Source organism: Asparagus officinalis, chromosome 9 (genome assembly GCF_001876935.1).
Source record: "Asparagus officinalis chromosome 9, Aspof.V1, whole genome shotgun sequence".
Classification (NCBI taxonomy): Eukaryota; Viridiplantae; Streptophyta; class Magnoliopsida; order Asparagales; family Asparagaceae; genus Asparagus; species Asparagus officinalis.
Window position 1 is genome coordinate 15444061 of NC_033802.1, and position 24198 is coordinate 15468258.

The following is a 24198-nucleotide window of genomic DNA, read 5'->3' on the forward strand; positions in this document are numbered from 1 at the left end:
TTGATGTGACCGGTGACGATATCTATTTTGCTATCGGAATCAGGAAGCAATTATCCCCTTCTTCACGTTTTAACCTGTATATATTGATGTGCTGATGATTATTGCATAAAGATATAGGGTCGCTCTTGTTCTACGTATCTTGGGCTCTGATTTGTGATGATTATGCGCATCGCCTAACGCTCGGCGGTGGCCTACCTACAATCGTAAGAAAAATGCGATGGGGAAGGCAAGATCCTTGCATTCTGAATCTGTGAATGCATCAGCCAAGCCTTTTTTTACAGAGATTGAGGTGAACAGATAAATAAAATAAATCAAGGAACCGCAGGCCGAAGAAAGGGATATAAGGAGGTTAAATATTTATTTTTATAAATAAAGAGAGAAGTCTGCCGTCATCCAACAAATTTAATAGGCTCAGTTTAGTCTAATTTTCGTCGACCCCTCAGACCGCATTGCTCATGCTACCGTAAGCGTACCCTTTTGGGTGAAGACTTTAAAGACTCTGAAGACTGAATAGACTCTGAAGATTTATCTTTTTTTACTAGTATACCGTACGTGCGTTGCGTGTGGATTATTGACCCTCTTATCTGAATTGAGATCACAATTGATACGGTCAAAGTGAAAAATAAATAAGTCCATTGTTGTCTTATAATGGATATTTACTCAAAAAGAAAGTTTCGATATATCAATAAAAATTGCTTCAAATTGACTCAATTTGAAGCAAATTCTCAAAATTCTATTGTTGAATTATAGATGAACACACTTGCATTAAGAAGCGCGTATTAATAACTAGGCTATAATTGCAATATGAAGCATAAGATTTACATAAGGGTAAGAAGTTTATTACTTAATAATATATCACAATAACACAATAGTTGAAAGATAGGCCACGGTATACATCTGTGAACAACAAAATTGCTCACGTACAAAATCTAATAAATGTCTTCATCCATAAACTAAACCAGGAAAAACTAAAAACAATCGCCTATAAGAGTCTACTTATGATTAGATATTGAAATTGCAAACATCTAAAGAATACATTGGCAGTCCACAAAGATGATGAAAGAATGTTACCTTCACACTGTTGCACGAGTCTCATGGCAAATAAACTAATATTGAAATGATTATCTTAGGACGGTGAGACATTGTCATCATATATTAGTCGAGTCCGTTACAGTGGTTATCGACTCAATTAAGGGGTTGTTTGGTTGTTGTTGGTAAAGTTATGTATTTATGATACAATTTGAAAAGTTGTTGTCCACCTCATCAATTTTACTGAGCAACTTTTCTTTCTTTGTTTTTTATTCCATTGGAATCATAAATTGCTTGTTTGGTTTGCAAAATGTAACTTTAATTATTTGTTTGAAAAGTATAAAATGTGGTTATTGTGTGGTCCCTACTCAAATGATTTCATTGGTCTAGCCCCCTCACTTCTGACACATATATCAGCTTTCCTTCAAAATCAAACCATTTTAAAGGGATTTGTGAATCCATGCCACATCAGCATAGTAAATCACTTTACACTATTTTTACAACTACAAACAAACAATTAAAAATGAGAAAAGCTAACATTGGGACCCACTTTTTTACACTTTCCATCCTTTTACATAGTAAAAACTTACAACCAAACAGCCCCTAATGCCAACAACGATGATGGATATTAATAGAGAACAGGGCGTGACTGTGACTACCGTTCAGAAGTGTACGGATGCCGCTGGCGCGGTGATGATCGATACTCCAGACCGAGAGCTTCTGATCATCGTTGCTCAGGTTTGGTGTTGATTTTCTTTAAAATGTTGTTGCATGCCTCCCTTTTTGTCTCCGTCCTTCATCTTTTAAATATAATAATACTATGCATGGCATAATTATAATACTATTAGTAACTATATTTTAATTTTTAATAATTAATTTATTATACTATTGGTAAACAATTTACTAAATTGTATATAATTATTAAATTACAGTGAAATTTATTAATTTAAATAATATCATTAAGATTATTATACAATACTATTGCAATTACAATAAATACGAATTGCTTTTTATACTATTATCATACTTTTAAAAAGCTAATAAGATATATACAATGTAACATGTAGTCCCCCATAATAGGTAAAACCCAAAGGTGTAAGGCATAAGGCTAATTAATGAACGTTTATTATTTTTAAATTTTCTAGAATTGTAAATATTATGTGAAGATAAATTAGGGATAAAATTTCAAACTTTCTATTAAATAATATAACTAATAATAAAATAATAGTGTGACCAAAGGTTTTAAAAAAGTAAGGAAATGCATAATTAATAAGAGGTTAAATATAATTATTGAATGATTAATTATAACTAGTAACACATTTGAGAATTATCAAACTTAAAAGGGTAAAAATGGAAATCAAAAGTTTTGACAATGCAATCCTCTTTTATATGTAGTATATATATATCATATATATATATATTATATATATATATATATATATATATATATATATATATATATATATATATATATATATATATATATATATATATATATATTATATATATATATATATATATATATATATATATATATATATATATAATTATATATATAACTATAGTAAATAATAGTTATACTATAGTTTAAGTATATATCTACCTATACTAAATACTATGTGTCCTTAAGTAATTAATTAATTAATTTGATTTAATAAGATTAGGCGTTATAAGAAGAATTTGAGGAGGTATAGTTTATGTATGTATGTGTGTATCAATGTGTTTGATTGATTTAAAGGATTTGATGAGAGTATGGTGTCTGTATGCATGTGTTTTGGAGGGCATTATGAGGAGAAATGTTTTAACATGACAACTCACTTTTATAATAGTAGTAGATAGTAGATTATTATTACTTTTTTGTTTTTTTTTTTTGGTCAAATGACACCTGACTACTTTACTATTTCACTGCATTTACACTTAAATTCCTAAATTGTAAGAAGTATCACATGAATACTCTAAGTTGTCCACCGTTAAAATATGATAAACACCGTTAAAATATTGTTCTTACAAAAACACCCCTCCATAAAAATTAATAAAAAATGAAGAGTGTGTATAATGATAAATATGATAATGATAAGGGTCAATACATTTACAAAAATGTCATGTCCTAATCACATAGGAATATTTTTAGGAATATTCCCACGTGCAACTAACAGACGGTGTTAATGTGCCAATTTTTTACAACTTAGGTATTAAAATGATACTTATTTACAACTTAGGGTATTAAAGTAATATTTTTTACAACTTAAGATATCAGTGTGAAGGTTGTGAAATAAAAGGGTACTTAAGTGTCATTTAGCTTTTATTTTATTTTATTTTATTTTCGGTTGCTTTAAGGCACTGTTTGGCAACCAAAAAAAGTGTCTTATCTAAGAGCTTGTGTCTTATTGACTTGGTCAATAAGATAGTAGAGCTGTTTGGTGACAAAAAATAGGAGGAGATTATTTTAGAGATTGTGTCTTTTGCAAGTAGCTTTTGAAAAGCTACCTCAAGTAGCGTTTGTCTTTGGGAAGGAGCTGCTAATTTTTGTCTTCCGTTTTTGCCCCTAATAATTCTAATTTTATATCAATAATATTGCATGTCTTTTTTAATCATTTAACAAACTTAAGCTAGTTGTACAGCTACTTTTGCCAAACAGCTCTAGTCAATCAGCTAGCTACACAGCTTTCAACTACAATTTTACAGCTTTCAGCTAGCTTAACAGCTTTCAGCTATAATCTCGTAGCTTTCAGCTAGTTTTGCCAAACAGAGCCTAAATCTACTTGCGATGTTGATGGAAGTTTATTGGCTGTAACTTATCGGGAACTCAAATAATGTATTACGGTAACCATCTTTGTTGCTTGATGCAACAACAAAGATCCATCTTAATAAGGATGCAAACAGCAAGGACTTACATCAATTCACGGACGATATCATTCTTTCTTTCTTCCAAGTGGTGAATTCTTTTATCATCCATAAATTTTCTAATGTATAAAGATGCGCTGATCCAACTGATTGTTTTAAGCTTTAGAGTCGTATCTTTATATTCAAATAACATGTCCTTTAGGTTAAACGTCTTTTTTATATGCTAAAACCTAGACTCACGCAGCAATATTAATTTTTAGAAAATCAACTTTAATTTTGTGACCGATAAAATTTGAATCTTAGTTGTAGTCCCTAACCATTACACTATCTCAAATCATTACACAAAAACTCCAGAGTTATGATAAAGATTAAGAGTTATATTTAAAATTCTAATATATCGCATTCTCAATTCTGAATGCATAAAGATTGAAATTGACGTAAATTTGACTAAAGCCCAGGCATTCATTGTGACCCTGTTGAGGCTTATAAGCAACATACACATCTGAAAATTGTTTTTTCTTTCTTTTGTGAGAGTCATTATGGGGGCAAGTCTATAGGCCCTCTTATAAAAGCAAAGGGGGAAAAAGTTTATCTACAAATAGGGTTTCAAGCTAGTGCTCCTTTTCTCTCTCATGTGAAGGGGGGAAAAAGGAATTCTAAGCTTATCAATACGGTATTTAATAATTGAAATATGATCATATTTTCTGCATATTTATAGAGTCACCAATTCTTCATTTCACTCATTTGTAAACAAACATCCACAAAGTGTTTCGAGCACATATATAACCGGGTGTGTTTGATAATCGAGGTGTTTGTTTTTGTTGTGTTTTTTAGAAAAACACCATGCCATGGTGTTTTTTTCAAACATATTTTGAAAAAACCATTTATAGTTGTTATTTATAGAGCGACGGCGACGGTGAGTGCGGCGGCGGTGACGCGCGGCCGACAAGCACGGGCGGGCAGGCGCTGGACAACGACCGTCTAGGGCGTACGCGCGGCTGTGCGGTGGCCGAAGCATGTGGCGGCTGTGACGAGCGCGCAGGCGAATGGCGCGCGTACGGACGACGACCTGTCGGCCGGCTGCGCGCGGGTGGCAGGCCAGGGGCGGCGCACGGGCACTGACACGACCGTCGGAGGCCGGGAGTGGCGATGCGTCGCGACAACGGCGGGCGGCCGGACGACATGCGGGCGGCGGCGGCGGGGCGGTGACGAAGGGCGCGCAGTGAGCCAAGCCGACGCGGCAGCTGACGACGACGGCGACGCACCAGAGGAAGTGCGGGCGGCCGTGGGCGGACAGGCAGCGTTGCGACGAGCTCCGAACGACAGTCTCGCGATGCGGCATCGGTGCGGACGAGCCTGCTTAGATAAAAAAACGAGAACTTTAAACACTTTTTTGGTGTTTTGAGAAAAGTGTTTATTTTTTGGATTTTGTAAATGATCAAGTCAAAAAAACGTCCCGATTGCCAAACACGTTTTATTGTTTTTGTTAAAAACAAATACAAAAACGGTAAAAACACCACGCTTGCCAAACGCTCCCTAAAGATTTTCATCCAAGGAGAACACGTGTTTGTGTTCCTGATCCACGATAAACTTCTGCAATCAACATGCAACTGTTGAAAATTTGATTACGACAACTTGGTGTGACTCAGTATGGACAGCTCGAAGTCACAGATTGCCATAAATTTCTCATCAAGATGTCAAAATTGATGCATTGTCTTGAGTCTCCTTCAAGAAGTCATTTTGTCAGACATTTTATTTGTCATACAAAAAGGAAATTATTGTGTAATCTTAGGTTTCCAGTAAGTGAAGAATCTAAACTTACATAACTGGAGAGTGAGGCATTATCTTGAGTCTCCTTCAAGAAGTCATTTTGTCAGACATTTTATTTGTCATACAAAAAGGAAATTATTGTGTAATCTTAGGTTTCCAGTAAGTGAAGAATCTAAACTTACATAACTGGAGAGTGAGGCATTATCTTGAGTCTCCTTCAAGAAGTCATTTTGTCAGACATTTTATTTGTCATACAAAAAGGAAATTATTGTGTAATCTTAGGTTTCCAGTAAGTGAAGAATCTAAACTTACATAACTGGAGAGTGACTCTAGTCGTCCACCTGTTCCTAGTAGCTTCCCATACCTTAATACCCCATCTTTTCTCCTCTTTTATATAGATAGGACTAGGCCTTAGGGCCAAATCAAACCATTGTACACCATAGAGATCTGAAGTACAGAAATCGAAACCTTCTAGAATATTTGGTATATATCATGGGTCAATACCACTCAACTTTGATATGAAAGGGCATCTTCACTTTGATCTACTCAGATGAGGCAGGAGGTAAATTATCGGCAAACAAGCCAAACTACAAGTCCCTTTGAAAATCTATATGCGGATGACTGATGCATTTGTGCTTTCGGGATCTCCATTGTAGTTAATCTCGACAAATGTACCCCCGCCGATGCCCTTGGATAATCTTCCAGGGTTCACACAAATGCATTTGATTGTTTCTCCTTCGTTTCCTTCTCCAATGGTCAAGACCTGCATTTCCAAAATGGATTACCATGTGTCACTGAAACATAACCAATAAGCTTAGGATCTAGACGTCTTAGATGATATTTAAGTTATTAACCGAAGGTTATAGCAAGCTCTGATTTTAGTACTTGAAGCGGTGTATACTTCAGCTGACGGAGAGAAACTAAATCATTGATTTTGTTCATTTGGTTATTAATGATGCAGGGAGAAAAGGAGCAAACAACTTTGAGTATATTTTTCTTTAAGATTGTTGAGATGAAAGCAGCGTGAATGAGAAAAGAATTTACAACCTGTTCTCTCTTCTTCCATCTGTTTCTGCTTTACTAGCGGAGCACGCAACTGATTGTACTTCTTTTAAGAAGAACAGTCTTGGAAAAGGTGAAGAATCCATGCACGTGTGGTAAATAAGAAAGTAAATCATTCATAATTACCTTTACAAATGTAGCAAGATCTGAGGGAAGCAACAGGAGATCTGGGATTGAGGGGATTTCTAATGCTTCGGGTGAAAGGGAAAGATCCCAAGGAACACTCTCGAACGGTGGATATAGAGGATAATAGCTGTTAGGATAAAGGGGAACATTCAGAATCGGTTTCTACGGTAATAAATAGGTTAATTACGGATATCCCCGTTACTATTCGCCCAAGTGTAGATAGACCCTCCCTGAATGATTCTTTTTTTTAACCATTAAAAGAGTCAAAAAAATTAACTGATCAGGGGTTCTATCTGCACAAATAGAACTCTTGTATTTATTTATTTTGGGTTTGGATCGGGGGGTTCTATCCGCAGTTGAGCTATAGTAAATGGGGTATATCCACAATTAACACATTATAAATTCAGCTCTGTTGAGAATTACTAAAATCACCTGTGTTGGTTTAGTAAGTGAGCTGCAAGACGTCCAATACGATCTCCATGGGCACCAGCTGGTTTTCGTGAAATCTCCTCACTACTAAGCTGTTTCAAAATATCCACAGTGCAGCAACCAACTGTGATCTGGACAGATTAATAAATGTGTAAATAGCACAGCAGAAGGAAAATCTTTTTGAGTCTGAACACCTAGGTTGAAATATAGTTTAAACGAGAAAAGGTGTGAGAAAAAAATAGTGGAGATTGTCCTCTAGAAGGAGGAATAAGAAAAGGTGTCCCAAGTATGTTTTTATGACAAACAGAAGAAACAGCAGATCCTGCTAAATTTAATTGAACAAAACTTCAATGCCAAAAAATCTGATCTGTCAAACTTCATTACTTCTGTAATAAGATGCAGAAGTACTCAGCCTTACTAGAAGAAGATAGGGCATGAGGTCTAAAAGAAAATAATGAACGAGGAGAAGCATAATTATATTACTGTAATAGGTAATACAATAAAGTATTAGCATGCACGGTGGTCAAAACCTAGAAGCAATTCCATTTAGATCATATGTTACATTGCATGAGAATAATATAACTAACGATTGGTAAATTAGGAACAATATTACTTACTTACCCAAAAAAATATAGACAAACGATTCAAAAGGCTACGGACGAAAATAGCCGTATGTATGTTAAAACTAGCTCATTTGAGCGATCCAGGCATGCAACAATTCTGGTATGACAGGCATTCCTTGATAAGGTAATATCTCCAATGTTAATCATGTTGCTGCCCTTGAGAAGCATAATCCTAGGATGATCAAACTATTATAACAAGCATTTAGTGAACCATTCATAGCACTAAAAGAATTTGTGATTTTATTAGACACTAAAATGTGAAATTGTACATGAACTTTAGAATGATTTGTACATTAGTTATTATCCTACAAAACATTCTCGTTTCTCATTAAGGATTTGGTACATAGCAACTCCCATTTAAATGAGAATGCAAGCAATGACAGGCAAAACAGTAATGTTATTGTTAGTCAAAGAAGGGGGGAGGACTTCTCTGATTGAGAGAAGCAAACGGCCAAAAATAAAAAGGAGCCGCTCCCTTTTTTTTTTTTTTTGACTGCAACCACTGCCCAAAGAAACCAAGCCAGCATCTTTTGACAAAGCATCAAAAGAGGGTAGGTGAGCGGGGCCCAGAGCAAGAAAACAATTGTACGTGGGCCCCACCGCGGGCCCCACCACTAATAAAATATTGATGCATAGTATTTTTTCAAACACTATAAATAGACCTCAAACTCTTAAGGAAGTCTCATCCCAGAAACAATTCCTCTTATAGAAGAGCAAGAGAGAGAAAAGAGAGGCTTAGAGAAAAGTCTTTGTGAGAAAAAATTGTGAGCAATTTTCAGAGTGGGATTGAGTTGTGAGAAAATTGAGAGTGTTGTAAAATTTCTCTTCATAGTGAAAGATCTGCAGCAGCCCGTGGACGTAGGTAATTTTGTGCCGAACCACGTAAATCTTACGTGTCCCCCATTTTGTGCATTTATTTCGCTTCCTCTTAAGTCTGGAAATAGGAAAATCTGAGTAATCTCCTAACAACTGGTATCAGAGCTCTGGTTGTGACGTCTGATAATTTTCTGCGAGATTACTATTCACATGAATAGTGAATTTCGTGAATAGTGAAATTTTGCCGGCGATATCGACTTGTCGACAGAGGTGTTTTAATACACGGTGGTTCGCAGAAATTATCAGAAACGATCCAGAGAAAGTCAGATTCGAGTGGGAGCGATGGCCGCAGACGAAGGGAAGGTGAAAATTGAGAAGTTCGATGGTGCGGACTTCGGCTTTTGGAAGATGCAGACCGAAGATTATCTGTACCAGAAGAAGCTGTATCAACCTCTCTCTGAAAGTAAGCCAGATGATATGAAGGATGAAGAGTGGGCTCTTCTCGACAGACAAGCCCTTGGAGTTATCCGATTGACGTTATCCCGTAATGTTGTTTTCAACATAGCAAAGAAAAAGACCACGGCGGGTCTTATAGCGGCTCTCTGCAGCATGTATGAGAAGCCATCTACCTCAAACAAAGTTCACTTAATGAGGCGGCTGTTCAATTTGCGGATGACAGAATGCGCATCGGTAGCTCAACATCTCAATGAACTCAACATAGTCACAACCCAGTTGAGTTCAGTTGGGATTGAGTTTGATGAGAAAGTTCGAGCGTTGATTCTTTTGTCTTCCCTATCAGAAAGCTGGAACGCTACAGTCACGGCTGTGAGTAGCTCATCGGGAAGCAACAAGTTGAAGTTCGATGACGTTCGTGATCTGGTTCTTAGTAAAGAAATTCAACGGAGAGAATCAGGTGAAGCTTCAACCTCCTCAGCTTTACACACGGAGTCTAGGGGAAGAACTTCAGAAAGAAATTCAAATCATGGCAGATCAAAATCTAGAAGAAGCAAATCTAGATCATGAAAGAAAGACTTCAAGTGTTACAATTGTGGCAAGAAGGGTCATTTTAAGAGGGAGTGCCGGGCACCAAAGAAAAATATCGGCGCACAGGAGTCTGCCAACGTGACCGAGGAAGGAGGTGATGCTATGATTCTAAGCGTCAACAGTCCGATTGAATCATGGATTCTTGATTCAGGGACATCCTTCCACTCCACCCCATACCGAGAAATCATGGAGAACTACATCAGCGGTGATTTCGGAAAGGTACATCTAGCAGATGATGAAACCTTGAAGATTGTTGGCAAGGGAGACATCCGATTAAAATTGTCAAATCAGACCACATGGAAGTTGCAATGAGTGAGACATATTCCTGGTATTAGAAAAAATTTGATCTCTGTGGGACAGCTTGATGGAGAGGATTATTGTACAACCTTCTCGGGTCATGAATGGAAGATTACCAAAGGAACACTCGTCATTGCTCGAGGTAAAAAAAATGGTACTCTCTATATAACCTCTAACTTAGAGAATATCATTGCAGTAATAGATGCAGATGAAAAATCAAATATATGGCACCAAAGGCTTGGCCATATGAGCGAGAAAGGGATGAAGACACTTCTGCCAAAAGGGAAGTTGTCGGATCTGAAGAATATAGATGTCGGCCTATGCGAGGATTGCATCTTTGGCAAACAGAAGAAAGTCAGTTTTGTAAAGATTGGTAAGACACCCAAGACAGAAAGGTTAGAATTGGTTCATACCGACGTATGGGGGACATCTCCAGTTTTATCTCTTGCAGGCTCACTGTACTATGTCACCTTCATTGATGATTCTACAAGGAAGGTATGGGTCTATTTTCTAAAGAAAAAATTAGAAGTCTTTGATACCTTCAGAAAATGGAAGGCCATGGTAGAAAACGAAACTGGTCTGAAGATAAAGCGATTGAGGTCAGACAACGAAGGAGAGTACAAAGACAGTAGATTCAAAGAATTTGGCGCAAACAACGGGATCAAGATGGAGAAAACAGTTCCCATGACACCACAGCAAAATGGCGTAGCAGAGCGCATGAACAGAACTTTAAATGAACGTGCCAGAAGCATGAGGATACATGCCGGACTGCCCAAGTTTCTATGGGCTGAAGCTATTAATACCGCAGCCTACCTAATCAACCGTGGACCCTCAGTTCCCTTGGATGGTGGAATACCAGAAGAAGCTTGGAGCAGAAAAGAGGTAAACCTTTCACATTTAAGAATTTTTGGTTGTATCTCTTATGTACACATAGATTCTGCTGAAAGGAATAAACTTGATGTCAAATCTAACAAATGTGTTTTTGTTGGTTATGGTGGTGATGAGTTTGGTTACCGATTTTGGGACTATGAAAATCGAAAGATCATCAGAAACAGAGATGTCATATTCAATGAGAATGTGATGTACAAAGACAGATCAACTGCAGAATCAAGTAGCTCCAGTACAAAAGCTTAAACAAAAGAATTTGCTGAATTTGAGGAGATTTCTAAAAAGGATGTTCAGACTAGCCCTGAAGCAGTTCAAGAAGAACCAAGCACGCCAGAAGTGAGACGCTCCTCCAGAATTCCTAAGCCAACCCAGCGTTATTCACCTTCTTTGCACTACCTGTTACTGACTGACAGTGGTGAACCGGAGTGTTATGACGAAGCAATACAGGTGAAGGATTCAGTCAAGTGGGAGTCTGCTATGCAAGATGAGATGGACTCGCTCATGTCAAATCAGACGTGGGACTTAGCTGAATTACCACTAGGTAAGAAAGCTCTTCATAACAAATGGATTTACAGGATCAAAGAAGAACATGATGGGAACAAGCGCTACAAGGCAAGATTGGTTGTCAAAGGCTTTCAGCAAAAGGAATGTATTGACTATAATGAAATTTTCTCCCCGGTCGTGAAACTGACTACAATCAGATTAGTGTTGAAAATTATAACTGCTGAGAATTTACATCTTGAACAGTTAGATGTAAAAACAACTTTCCTTCATGGTGATTTGGAGGAGGAGATCTATATGAAGCAACCAGAAGGCTTCATAAATGCAGGCAAGGGAAATCTAGTATGTCATTTGAAGAAGAGCTTGTATGGATTAAAACAAGCTCCCAGACAGTGGTACAAGAAATTTGACAGCTTTATGAGCATTGATGGTTTCACTAGATGCCAAGCAGATCATTGTTGCTATCTCAAGAGGTTTGACAATAGCTTCATCATTTTATTGTTATACGTTGATGACATGCTCGTTGCAGGATCAGATCTGTAAGAGATTATAAATTTGAAGCAAAAATTATCAAAGCAGTTATGACATGCTCGTTGCAGGATCAGATCTGTAAGAGATTATAAATTTGAAGCAAAAATTATCAAAGCAGTTCGCAATGAAAGATCTTGGCGCTGCAAAGCAGATTCTTAGAATGAGGATCAAGAGAGACACGAAGTCTAGGACCTTGATGTTATCACAGGCTGAGTACATCAACAAAGTACTCTCCAGGTTCAACATGCAAGATGCAAAACCAGTGGGTACACCTTTAGGTGTTCATTTCAGACTTTCCAAAGAACAGTCACCGAAGACAGAGGAAGAACATGCACACATGGCGAAGGTCCCGTACGCCTCAGCAATTGGAAGTCTGATGTATGTCATGATCTGTACAAGACCAGATATTGCTCAAGCAGTAGGAGCTGTTAGCAGGTACATGAATGATCCAGGCAAGGTACACTGAGAAGCAGTCAAATGGATCATCAGATATCTACGGGGCACCAAAGGTAAAGCACTTTGTTTCAAAGGTGAAGATACAATACTAACAGGCTATGTAGATGCTGATCTAGCAGGAAATGTTGATATCAGAAAGAGCACTACAGGGTATGTATATACTCTAGGAGGTACTGCAGTGAGTTGGGCTTCTAAATTACAGAACATAGTTGCTCTCTCCACAACTGAAGCAGAATATGTCGCTGTTACAGAAGCCAGCAAAGAAATGGTGTGGCTTCAAAGTTTCTTGGATGAATTAGGCAAGAAACAAGAAAACAATGTTTTATACTGCGACAGTCAAAGTGCTATTCATCTAGCGAAGAATTCATCTTTCCATTCCAGAACGAAGCACATACAGATACGGTATCATTTTATCCGGTCACTTCTGGAAGATGGAATTTTGAAGCTTGAAAAGATCAGTGGAGCTTAAAATCCGGCAGACATGCTGACAAAGACGGTGACTACTGACAAACTGAAGCTGTGTTCAGCTTCAGTTGGCCTGCAATAGTATCAAGACCGGGGAAGAGCTGCTGCATAGATCGAGATATGAAGACAGATTGAAATCAGTCTTCAAGTGGGAGATTGTTAGTCAAAGAAGGGGGGAGGACTTCTCTGATTGAGAGAAGCAAACGGCCAAAAATAAAAAGGAGCCGCCCACATGTTTTAAAGGAGCCGCCCACTTTTTTTTTTTGACTGCAACCACCGCCCAAAGAAACCAAGCCAGCATCTTTTGACAAAGCATCAAAAGAGGATAGGTGAGCGGGTCCCAGAGCAAGAAAACAATTGTACGTGGGCCCCACCGTGGGCCCCACCACTAATAAAATATTGATGCATAGTATTTTTCCAAACACTATAAATAGACCTCAAACTCTTAAGGAAGTCTCATCCCAGAAACAACTCCTCTTATAGAAGAGCAAGAGAGAGAAAAGAGAGGCTTCGAGAAAAGTCTTTGTGAGAGAAAATTATGAGCAATTTTCAGAGTGGGATTGAGTTGTGAGAAAATTGAGAGAGAAAAGTCTTTGTGAGAGAAAATTATGAGCAATTTTCAGAGTGGGATTGAGTTGTGAGAAAATTGAGAGTGTTGTAAAATTTCTCTTCATAGTGAATTTTCAGAGTGGGATTGAGTTGTGAGAAAATTGAGAGTGTTGTAAAATTTCTCTTCATAGTGAAAGATTTACAGCAGCCCGTGAACGTAGGTAATTTTATGCCGAACTACGTAAATCTTGCGTGTCCCCCATTTTGTGCATTTATTTCGCTTCCTCTTAAGTCTGGAAATAGGGGAATCTGAGTAATCTCCCAACAGTTATTACATGAAGGAACTAAGTGGACATATAAAAACTTCTTATGACATTTGTTGAATTACAAAAAAAATCCCCTTGAGGTTTGTAAAGTAACATAAAAGCCCCCTAAGGTTTCAAAACTAACAGTTTCACCCTGTCAATTTAAATTTTCTACTGAATAACACGTATTATCAAAAATACCCTTGAACTCTTCTTCTAACAAAAGAAACCCGCAACGTTTCTTTATTCTTTCTCATCTCTTCATTTCATCTGGCCTCCCCCCTCTCCCTCCATCCACTAACAACATGATCACTCACGTTCAAAAGCACTCTCTCATCAGCTTCTACTCCTCAACCCTTCTCAAATCCCAAAAATATTAATAAGTATTGTTGTATTCATGATAGTAGACTAGATTCTCTAGAATAACATTGATCACTGTGTTTGATCTCCCCCTTCACGTTAGCCCACTTAATGCCAGGAATTCCTCTATCTGAATTTAGAGGAAATAAAAGTCTGAAGAATAGTAACTCTAAATTTAGAGTCNCCAAAAAAAAAAGGATTTTTCATTCAGCATTGTCTGTTACAAATGTTTGGAAGGAGAACAAGTTGCACCCAAGGAGGAGGAAGAAGAGAAAAGAGAACGAAGAAGTCTGTTAAGGATAGGGATATTTTTGGAATTATGAGGGTCACATGATACTCATGGGATACTTTTAACTATTAATAGTAAATAAAAATCTAGAGGGGGTGAACGTGTTAGTTTTGAAACCTTAAAGAGGGATTTTGTGCAACTTGCTCTTAAAGCAAAAGAAATATTTACCTTAAATTTTCACAAAGATAACATGCTCTCTTTGGTCATCAGATGTGTGGTTATTCATACAGTTAAAATGTATTATGAATCATAAAGCACTAATGTTCGGTAACTTTTTGGTTGTTCCAGATGTATGGGACTGTATGCTTATCCCACAACAATAACAACCTTTTATTTCGAAGTCCACAGATTAGCTAACTGAATCCATTCGCTCCATTCAGTTTTATTAAGGGTCATTTTTCCTTGTTAAACTAACAACTATAACATACTTTTCAACTCTACTGGATGTTTCTTTAGGTGTAAATCTAGTTTTCATTGCTTCATTAACTAGAATCCTGTAGTGCATCCTCATTGACGCACTTACTTGTCTTTGTTGCAGATGCCCAAACAATATCAAGCCCCACTAAATATGCAAATGAAGTTACTAACTTCCCATTAATCATTTTATCAAAAAGTGAAAATACCTAAAAAATTTCTGGGAAACACTCATTTGTCCTATTTGTTAACCTACAGCCAATCAACTATCTGAACATTCTTCAGAGACACTCACTTTCTGAGCATATTTCTTAATTGCTGCACTTTGATCCAACAGCATGGCTGGCTAGTTATGTAGCCCATGCAGTAATCATTGGAATTCAGTTGTTTTATGATTTACGAAGCTAAAATCATGAATAGCAAAAGTGTAGTGACATCGTTTGGTTAGATATATCTGCAGCTCCAGTTCCCTTTCATCTGAATCCGGATATAACATATGAAAAATTACAGAAATCTCCAATAGAATTAAAACTTATGATAGAATCATAGCTGGAACTTTATACGCTATAAATAAATCAACATTGTCTCTTCCCTCATAATTGGCCACACTTATTTTTCCAAACACGGGAACTATATGAGCCCTTTTTTAGATGAACAATTAGGCAAGAGCCCCAAAACACAGATACCGACAGTCGGGCACGCGACATGGATAAGACATGGTGACACGCTAAGTTTCTCAAAATAACATATGATACATGTCTCAAAAAAACTGTTTTGAAACAAATATCTGAGACAACATCGCTTCATCAGAAGTGCGCATATGCTACACAGACTGAATAGAAAGGTACTTCACTGAAATGTAGTGCTCAATAAAACATCTTTTGTCGTTTAGTTGATGATTGTTTTGCAATAGCAAACTAATATACTGTAGTTTGATGTCCGTAACCTCCTTGGTTGCACCGATAACAATCGAAATCAGGACTATGATGGACAACCCTTGAATTGAACTATTATGACAGTGCATGAAGGACTTCAAATTACTTCTATGCTTACTAATAATAGTCTATCTATGTTGGCCTTGTGAGGAAGAAAGCAACACATTTGATGAATGCCATAAACATAAAAAGATCAGGCTACGGCCTATTGAGTAACCAGATCAAAGCAGAATGCTGATTTGAGCTTCAAAAGAACAAAGAAAAAGCAAAGTCAATTTCAGAGATATTCAGTTGATGGTGTTATTTATGCAAGTATTTGACAGTTAAATTCTAGCTCTTTGGCATAGACTTCGATTTGATTAGTAAAAGATAACCAACAGATGAAACCATTTTGCACTATCTGCTAGGCAGCATATGTGGTGTTGACGATCACTGATTTCTGGAACGCATATGTATATGATTTAATGCATCTTATATACTATCTTCAATTACAAAAAATTAACTTTGCAAAATATGATATTTACCTCATTTGCACTGAAAAGGACGGGGTTTGTAAGAAAAGCTATCTGGTTTGCAGGAGAAGAATGTCAATAAAATGTTAAATAAACTAGAACAGCAAAAACTAAGAACATCCAAACTCAGTGGAAACAAATACCTGATTCTTCATACCCTCTGGCAGATGGATATCAAACGCAGGCTGCAAAAATAATTTTAATGTGTAAATTATAATCCTTCACAGATATTAATAACCCAAAAACGCAGAAACAAAAAAAGCTACATGAATGGACAGGTGGTGCTGCTTGTAGTTAGAAACTGCTTTGGATGACATCAATTTGCCTGAATAAAGATTCAGGAAATATGATATTCCATCTTTAATTTTTAATGAAGATGTTACGTCGGTATTACTATCTATCTATCCAGAATACATCAGACCACTGTACAACCCGGAGAAAGGTGAAGTTAATGATAACCAAATATTACTGATCCTCATCAATAGCCAAAAACTCAAAACTTAAGGATAAAAGGTTTATAAATTTGTGAAAACCTGAGGAAAAACGAAGTCATGGTTAGCATCACGTGTAGATGGCATGAGAATCACACGAGCAGAAGAACCCATAAATTCAGTGTAGTCTTGCAACTGCATTAAAGATCAATATGAGCAATCAAAAAGCTTTGAAGGAGTATACAAATTTTATCTAGAAGGAACTTCAACAGGAACTAGATATGAAAGAAATACAGACCCTTCTAATGATTTCTACATGAAATATCTCATCGAAGGTTCTGTCAACAGTTCCCTTTTTAATCTCTGGGTGCTCAGAGTCGACAAAAGGTCCCATCTGCAGAAATGCTAATAAACTATTAAGCCTTCGCTGGTTTATATGGAATAAGATGTCTCCAGTAGCAAAGAGATTAACATTGGCCGCACCAAAATAAGCAGCTGGGGTTGTCTTCTCCTTGCATATGCTAGCAATTCTGTCAAAGGCTCAAACAATAGATTATCTATAGTTGTGAAAGGACCAGCTGCAATAACCTACAAAGAATCAAAAGAACCTTTTAGGAAACTTCCCTGTTACTTTGAAAAAAGGTAGAAAAAGAACAAAATGCATAGTACGCATAACAGAACATCTAAGTTGAGGTGTTGCTTCATATTTTCATATACCGACATACGAGTGCGTACATGATTGGAGTAAAGACACCATACATAGGTTCACGTGAGCAGTACTTACTTCAGGGTGCTTTTGGATTATGTCTCAAAGGAATTGTTTTCCCTACAGCACATTTGCGTACCAGGCAAACCAAGTTAACTGTTAATAATCTTGAGACGTTTGAAAAAGCTTTGCAATATTATCTTTAAAATGGTTAAAATTGGGTAGGAGCAAAGTCATAAAAGCAGAGGGGTTTCATGGCGGAACATGGATACCAAGCAACGTGCCAAGCACCTTGAACTCCTGGCAATATAGGGAATAGACCCTTGTACTATTGCCCAATTGCGGATAGGCCCAACACAGTTATATTTGTGGGGATAGACGGACTCCCTGTACTATTTGCCCAAGCGCGGGTAGAGCCCCTAGGTGAACTTTTTTGACTGTTTTAAGAGTAAAGAAGTAAGCAATTGCGGGTCCATCCACCTCCTCAAAAAAAATTGGCTCTTTTAAGAGTAAAAAAATTCACTCAGGGGGTCTATCTATACAAATAGAACTGCAGGGGGTCTATCTACAATTGGACGAAAGTACAAGGGGTCTATTGACAATTCATCCTATACTATATTAACTAATTCGAGGTATGCAACATTACACATGTTATCGGAACAGGGTAATACTCCAAACTCTCAAATTTTTCATGTAATTGTTATACAACATAAAGATAATATATTATGTAAAGCATCACACATTGTCAACCAACCTCGTTCAAATTACCGCTTGTGGTAATTTTAGAGCAAGAAGATAAACCTATAAAAGTCAATGAAAATTGGCCACTAACCCACGAGCCAAAACCCATGGTCTAGATACAATATATGTGCATGTATTTCATAACTTTGGGCCTTTCTTAAATTATGAACCTTTAGGCATACATGTCCTTGGGGTTATGCTGTACCCACACCTCATCAGTTTTTAATCATTTGTCAAAGTCAACTCGAGAATTTAAATAAAAAGGACAACAAATGGTCCATAATGTAAATAATAAGCCAAAATAAGATAAAGAAAACCAATTCTAGACAAATTATGTTTAATTGCCTTGTTCTTTCTCCATGATACGAATATCAATAAGAGATGAACCAGCAACTAAAAGAATGAATGTTCATAAAAAAAATTCAAAGTCTCCAAATAAGGCACTGACCATTGATAGCATTCTCAACATACTAGGCTCAGAATTTGGTTGATGGTCTATGGCTTGCCTTTTTGCTGGAGGCAGACTGGTGACATCAGAATAAGGCATCAAATCAATCACTTTTGATGCAATCAAACAGTGTCCACTAGGATTATGGCCCTCAATGCCAATGACCTGAAATCACACTTCAACGTTTTCAATTACTAGAAACTGCTAACAGATTTACACTCATGTTAGACTACGGCACAAGTTTTTACCTGACCAGGAAATAACGAAAATTGGTCTAATTTCTCGAGATCAAGACGCACACGCTGCCCTCCAGAATGCTCAACACTAGGGAAAAATAAATTAACAAAAAAGGGACACTAATTCTACAAAGCAAAGACTATGCAGTTCAATAAAAATCATGCACAAGACAAAAAGAGAAAAGATATTTACCTTCCTTGTAATAGGATAGACTTCCCATTAAGACAACCTTCCCCATCACTACAAACCATGCCCACGGCAAACATACTGTTCTGATAAAAGAAAAAAAAACAAATTTTTGTAGGTGAATGTCCTCAATTTTGAAAGAGAGGTATTTGTGTAGATCACTAAATGTTTAAAGTAATCAAGAAAGCACATTGGGTGGTATTCATACAATACAGATATATCGAACCAAATATAGCATGCCACATTTTAATGATGGAACTAACTGTATTATCAATACCCTGTCATACAGAAGAAACTTTACTTGGTAATAAGCGATTTTACCTGTGACGCCAATGTGGCATCAGTGACTTCTCCATGCAGTCCAGATGCAGCATATGCGAGAGCATGTCTTTTAATGCGGTTCTCAAGATAATTAAACTAAGTAACAACAAACATTTGTTTAGGGCAAAATAAGAAATATTACACATGGATTTAATTGTTGATTGCATTACCCGATCTTCGACTCTGTCAAACATGAACCTGCAACCTGGTTCTGGCTGTGAACTATGAATGTGCAAAGAGCATCTTTCACCTGGTTGTACTCTTCTAATGACATCATCATCTTCATTTTCAAGCTCTTGACTTCTTGATTGAGTCACCTGATTCTGAGTATTGAAAGTAAATTGTGATACAAATTTATTTATTCGTTGTCCAAATGGAGTTATACGATCGTTGATTATTTTCGAGTTCTTTGAAGATGAAGGCTTTTCATTCGTTGTGGGCGTTGATGATCCGTTAGATGTCTCTGAAAATGGCCTTTCATGCAAACAGCTGGGTGATTCAAAGTTGTCTTCTTTGTTACTATCATGTTCATCATTTAGAAGCCTGTGTAGAATAACGGAAGTTCAGTATGCGCAACTCAGATCATTTGATGCTACCGAAAGAATCAGTTGATGCAGGTTAAACTGGCATGAATGAAATTAATAGAACCAGTATAAGATTTCCAGGAACTAAGATAATGAGTGTAGCAACCAAGAAATGGACATTGCAGCTGTTTTTCAACTCAAATCCCATACTATCATGTAATACCCTGCAGGAAGACTTTTGAAGAGGTCACAATCAAGTACTCTCGCTCGAGCACACTTGACCGCAGAGTTCTTCCATGTTCCTCAAACATTGTAGCTATATTTGATGGAGTTCATTTGAACTGTTATAGCAGAAACTCTTGATACACATCCTATGTGTGACTATTCGCTTTTCAGATGGAGGTGACATCACCCAAGGGACAAATCCCTCTAAATTGTTGATAGCTGACCTTTAGACATGCAACCTCTACCATCACGAGTGTCTTCACCAACAATTTACAACTATCTATTATAAAAAGTATATCACATCTTAAAATATAGTGAAATTAAACACAGATATAATATTATTGCACTCACATGTCAACATCATTACTTGAGTAGATATGCAAATGAGGTTCCTCCTTGATGAGTTTTTCCTTCATATCATTCTGAATATACAATAATAAACCATCCATGTGAGAGCTTTCTAACACTAATCCGCTTAGTTGCCTGAACAAAAATAGAAAGAATGATATCAAATTAAATGCACTAGAACCTTGAGGAAGGCCTTAATAGAATTGCAAACCAAGAAAGATTAATATACCGCAATTAATATACGGAAATCACATGGATAAGATAAAAATATTAGAGAAAAAATTCATTTCAAAAAACAGCACTTTTCTGTAGGGCATAGATAACATTTTAAACCATTAACACGGGAGAAAAGCTTAAATTAAAGGGGGAAAAGCTAAACCAGGATGCTAATTCAAGTGAAGTATTAGGGACATGTGATGAATCAAGAAGGACCACAAGACATCAATCCAAAATCAGGAAGACAATGTGTACTCAATTCTAGCAAGCACTTGTTCTAAACCAAGCCCCTTAGTTAGAGGTCTTAAAGTACCTAACCATTACAAACAGAACTCCAAAGTTATGATGATTGTTGAGAGTTATAGTTTTATAATGTTATGATGATTGTTGAGAGTTATAGTTTTATATTCTAACATACTCCTTCGGGTTGACTGCCCTTTTTACTGGTTGAAACCTGAACTCATGCAATGGTGTCAATTTTTAGAAAATCCACTTTAAATTTGTGGCATGTGGGAACCTAGGATGCTTTGCTACCATCTTGAACACCGTACTCACTACACAAAAACTCTGAAGTTATGATGATTGTTGAGGGTTATAGTTTATATTCTAACAAGAGGCAAAAGTGTTCCCACTACACAGGACCTATCAAGCATGGTCATACATAAATCATACAAGTGTTTGAGAGCACAAGTGAATAAAGTACATCGTGTATTTACCAACCCATTTGGATATTTTACCAAATATAGGATTGGTTGGATTCTGCTGTAAACATTGTAAGATGGCAATTATGACCTTTTAGGATTAGGGATTGAGTGGTATTATGATACACAAATCCATAATCACACTGTTTTTAAAGTGATTATCTTCTTTTGCCTATAAACATAGGCCAAAGTGTACACCAAGGAGTTTAAGCTTATTATTTCTTTTCCTTATTCTTCTTTTAAAGTAATTTTTCTCATCTTCTCTTGTATATTTCATGGTAAATCAATTCGCATTTTATATCGTGTTGGGTTATCCCCAATGGAAGTTCATTAATGCGAGGGCAAGAACATGCATCATGGGCCAAGTACAAAAGAAAACTAAGAGGAAGGTGGACAAGATAGATTTTATGTGGAAAACCTAAAATTCGTGGAATTTATTGATATTTATATATATAAATGGGGTGCAAACTCTCAACTTTTAGGAGTTAACTACACTGACAACAAAACCATTATCCCTTTTTTTTGTTTTGATTTTTTTTTTTGAGGGGGGCGGGGGCCCTTTGCGCGAGTTGTATGAAACATTCATAAATGAAGGAGACAAGATGAGCATTAGGAGAACTTAGGACAGGAAAAAAAATCTTTCTTTATATCGTGGTATCAACAGAAGTAGATTTGTGATCCTATAATGAAGACGAGTATCTCATGTAAATTGGCTCCATTTTTTGTGGATAGTGAATTTCACAATAAATGGGAACCTTTGTTCAAAGTTGTATGTCTGAGTAGGCTAACTAACATAGGCTAGTTTGATAATTTACACTTCGCCAAGAATTCCATCATCCCTATTACTAAATGATATAGCTAAAAGAAGAGTTGAATATGCACACGAAGGGGAAAGCATTTTTTTCTTTTTCTTTTCCTTTTTTTTTGTGGGTGGAGGGTGCAGGGAGGGGTATTGCCAAGGTGGCAATTGTTGAGTGTCCAATTTACCACAATCCTTACTCTTTATTCCAATTATGAGGCTTGAGACGAAGCCACATAGACTCTAAATATTATCTTGAAAACCGCTATTGTTTTCGGAACCACTATTGTGAAAGCCAATATTATTACAGTGGAAATCCTATGTGACTTCATCTCAATCATTGGAATTGGAATAGAGAAATAGAATTAGGGTAATTGAACAATCTCCAGTTACCACCTAATTAGAAAGGATTTGAATCCATTGCTATACATCATCTTCCCCAAATGGATACACCAGTATTAACGGTGTAGCAATATCATTTCTCTCTGAAAGTTTTGTCCAGAAAAGTTGTAATGCCAATGTATAATGTCACGAGCCTATAGGAAGAGCTACAGTTGAAGACTGCTAACCTGACTTTCAAAAGCCAAGCCCACAAAATTAAACAAGCATGTCAAGGAATCAAAGACAACCTAGGAAACACAAATCTACAAAGTGAGTTTTATTCCTGTGTTTGAGATTGTGTCGAATGCCAAATCTTGCACAATTAATGTGAAACACTCCAGGCCCATGTTGGTTTTTAAAGAACCAAAAATTCATGAGTAAAAGCTACATCATCTTTTAAAAAGAAATGAACAAATTGTATGCCAGAGCCATTAACTTTAATAAACATAAAAATGAACATTTAATAGAAGACGAATACTACATCAACAATCAAAATGAGTATCATGGGCTGCATCAGAGCAGATATGTGATTAGTGTAAATCCATGGCAAAACTCTAGTGGAAATCCCTCATGTATTACTCAATATTATCTGAGTCCTTTAGGCCTAGAAATCATCAATTGAGGTCCTAGGTCCTTTTTACAAACTTCCGAGTCTTGCTGATGTGTCAGTGACATGGTAAGACAAAATTGTACTTTTGTTATATATTTGCTGCTTCGGCACCTTTCACATCACTGACACGTTAGCAAGATATAACAAAGTTTGCAAAAAGAAATAAGCTAGTAATGAATGTAATGTTAGGAAGTCCCGCTTATTACTTCCAAACCTAGAGGACCCAGATGATCTTTTAGCAATACATAAGGGACATCCCCTGAAGTTGTGGATAAAATTTTTACCTAAAGATGCTTATAGTCAAGGTGTTATTTTACTTTTCTATCTATTTCAAACAGCATGCCTATATCCTGCCATATATGTGTTTGCGATCAGTGTCTATAGTTCAAAATAGGTGACTGCTTCAAGCAGGAAATACTACATCCTGAATAAGTAAAAGAACCTACAGGATAAAGAGAAATGATTGTCTATTGCAGATGATTATCATGGAAGCATGTAGACGCCAATATAAAGTCCAATTTGAGTTGAAGTCGAGAATAAAGAAAGTATGTGGTTTATACTTTGTACTTTATAGAGATTCATGGCTAGTCATCAATATGTTCAAATTTTCCACATGGAGACAAAGCTTGAGGGACTTCGATAAACTAGATCTGGCAATGTATATCCACTACCCGCTTATCACTTCTGGTTAAAAAGGCCAGCCTGGCCAAGCCATGAGACATGATAGGCCATTGGGTTCCACAAAGTTTACGGTGAAATTCAAACACTATTATGTCCTAGATGAACATTCAACCGATAATTCAATTTAAAGGTGTGTCCAGATGTGGAATTACACAAAAATTTAGCTTCTTCTATCTCATTTCAGTAACGTCTGCTGAAAATATGGGTGCTAACATTGACATAGACAATGCTAATTGTTGACATATTGATAATAGTTAGGGGATTATTTGGAAGTTGTATTTGTAGGGGCCTATATAAGCCCAAGAGATTTCATAATACAATAAGGGTTTTCCTCTATTTTCCTCATAGTATCAGAGCCTAGCCGCCGCCAACCCTAACCCTAGCCGCCGCCGCCCCCC

At 36.8% G+C, this 24198-nt stretch overlaps 1 protein-coding gene across 2 annotated transcripts in view; it reads right to left on the reverse strand.

Moving 5' to 3' along the window:
• LOC109824352 (DNA polymerase alpha subunit B) overlaps nt 5649-24198 on the reverse strand; it is a 25123-nt gene continuing 6573 nt past the window's right edge. The window contains exons 3-17 of one of the 2 annotated variants that reach the window (XR_002242614.1): nt 20416-20547; nt 19486-19858; nt 19316-19411; nt 19001-19080; nt 18820-18895; nt 18572-18736; nt 17160-17264; nt 16975-17070; nt 16779-16871; nt 16389-16430; nt 16258-16299; nt 7264-7391; nt 6832-6958; nt 5956-6406; nt 5649-5858 (exon numbers count right to left, since the gene is read on the reverse strand). Coding sequence is in view for 1 of the 2 variants with exons in the window: in XM_020390931.1 (XP_020246520.1) it covers nt 6251-6406; nt 6832-6958; nt 7264-7391; nt 16258-16299; nt 16389-16430; nt 16779-16871; nt 16975-17070; nt 17160-17264; nt 18572-18736; nt 18820-18895; nt 19001-19080; nt 19316-19411; nt 19486-19858; nt 20416-20547 (1711 nt within the window). In the remaining variant the exon portion in view is untranslated. Of the gene's footprint in view, nt 6407-6831; nt 6959-7263; nt 7392-16257; nt 16300-16388; nt 16431-16778; nt 16872-16974; nt 17071-17159; nt 17265-18571; nt 18737-18819; nt 18896-19000; nt 19081-19315; nt 19412-19485; nt 19859-20415; nt 20548-24198 lie in introns of both variants that reach the window. The other variant, XM_020390931.1, reaches the window with a different exon arrangement.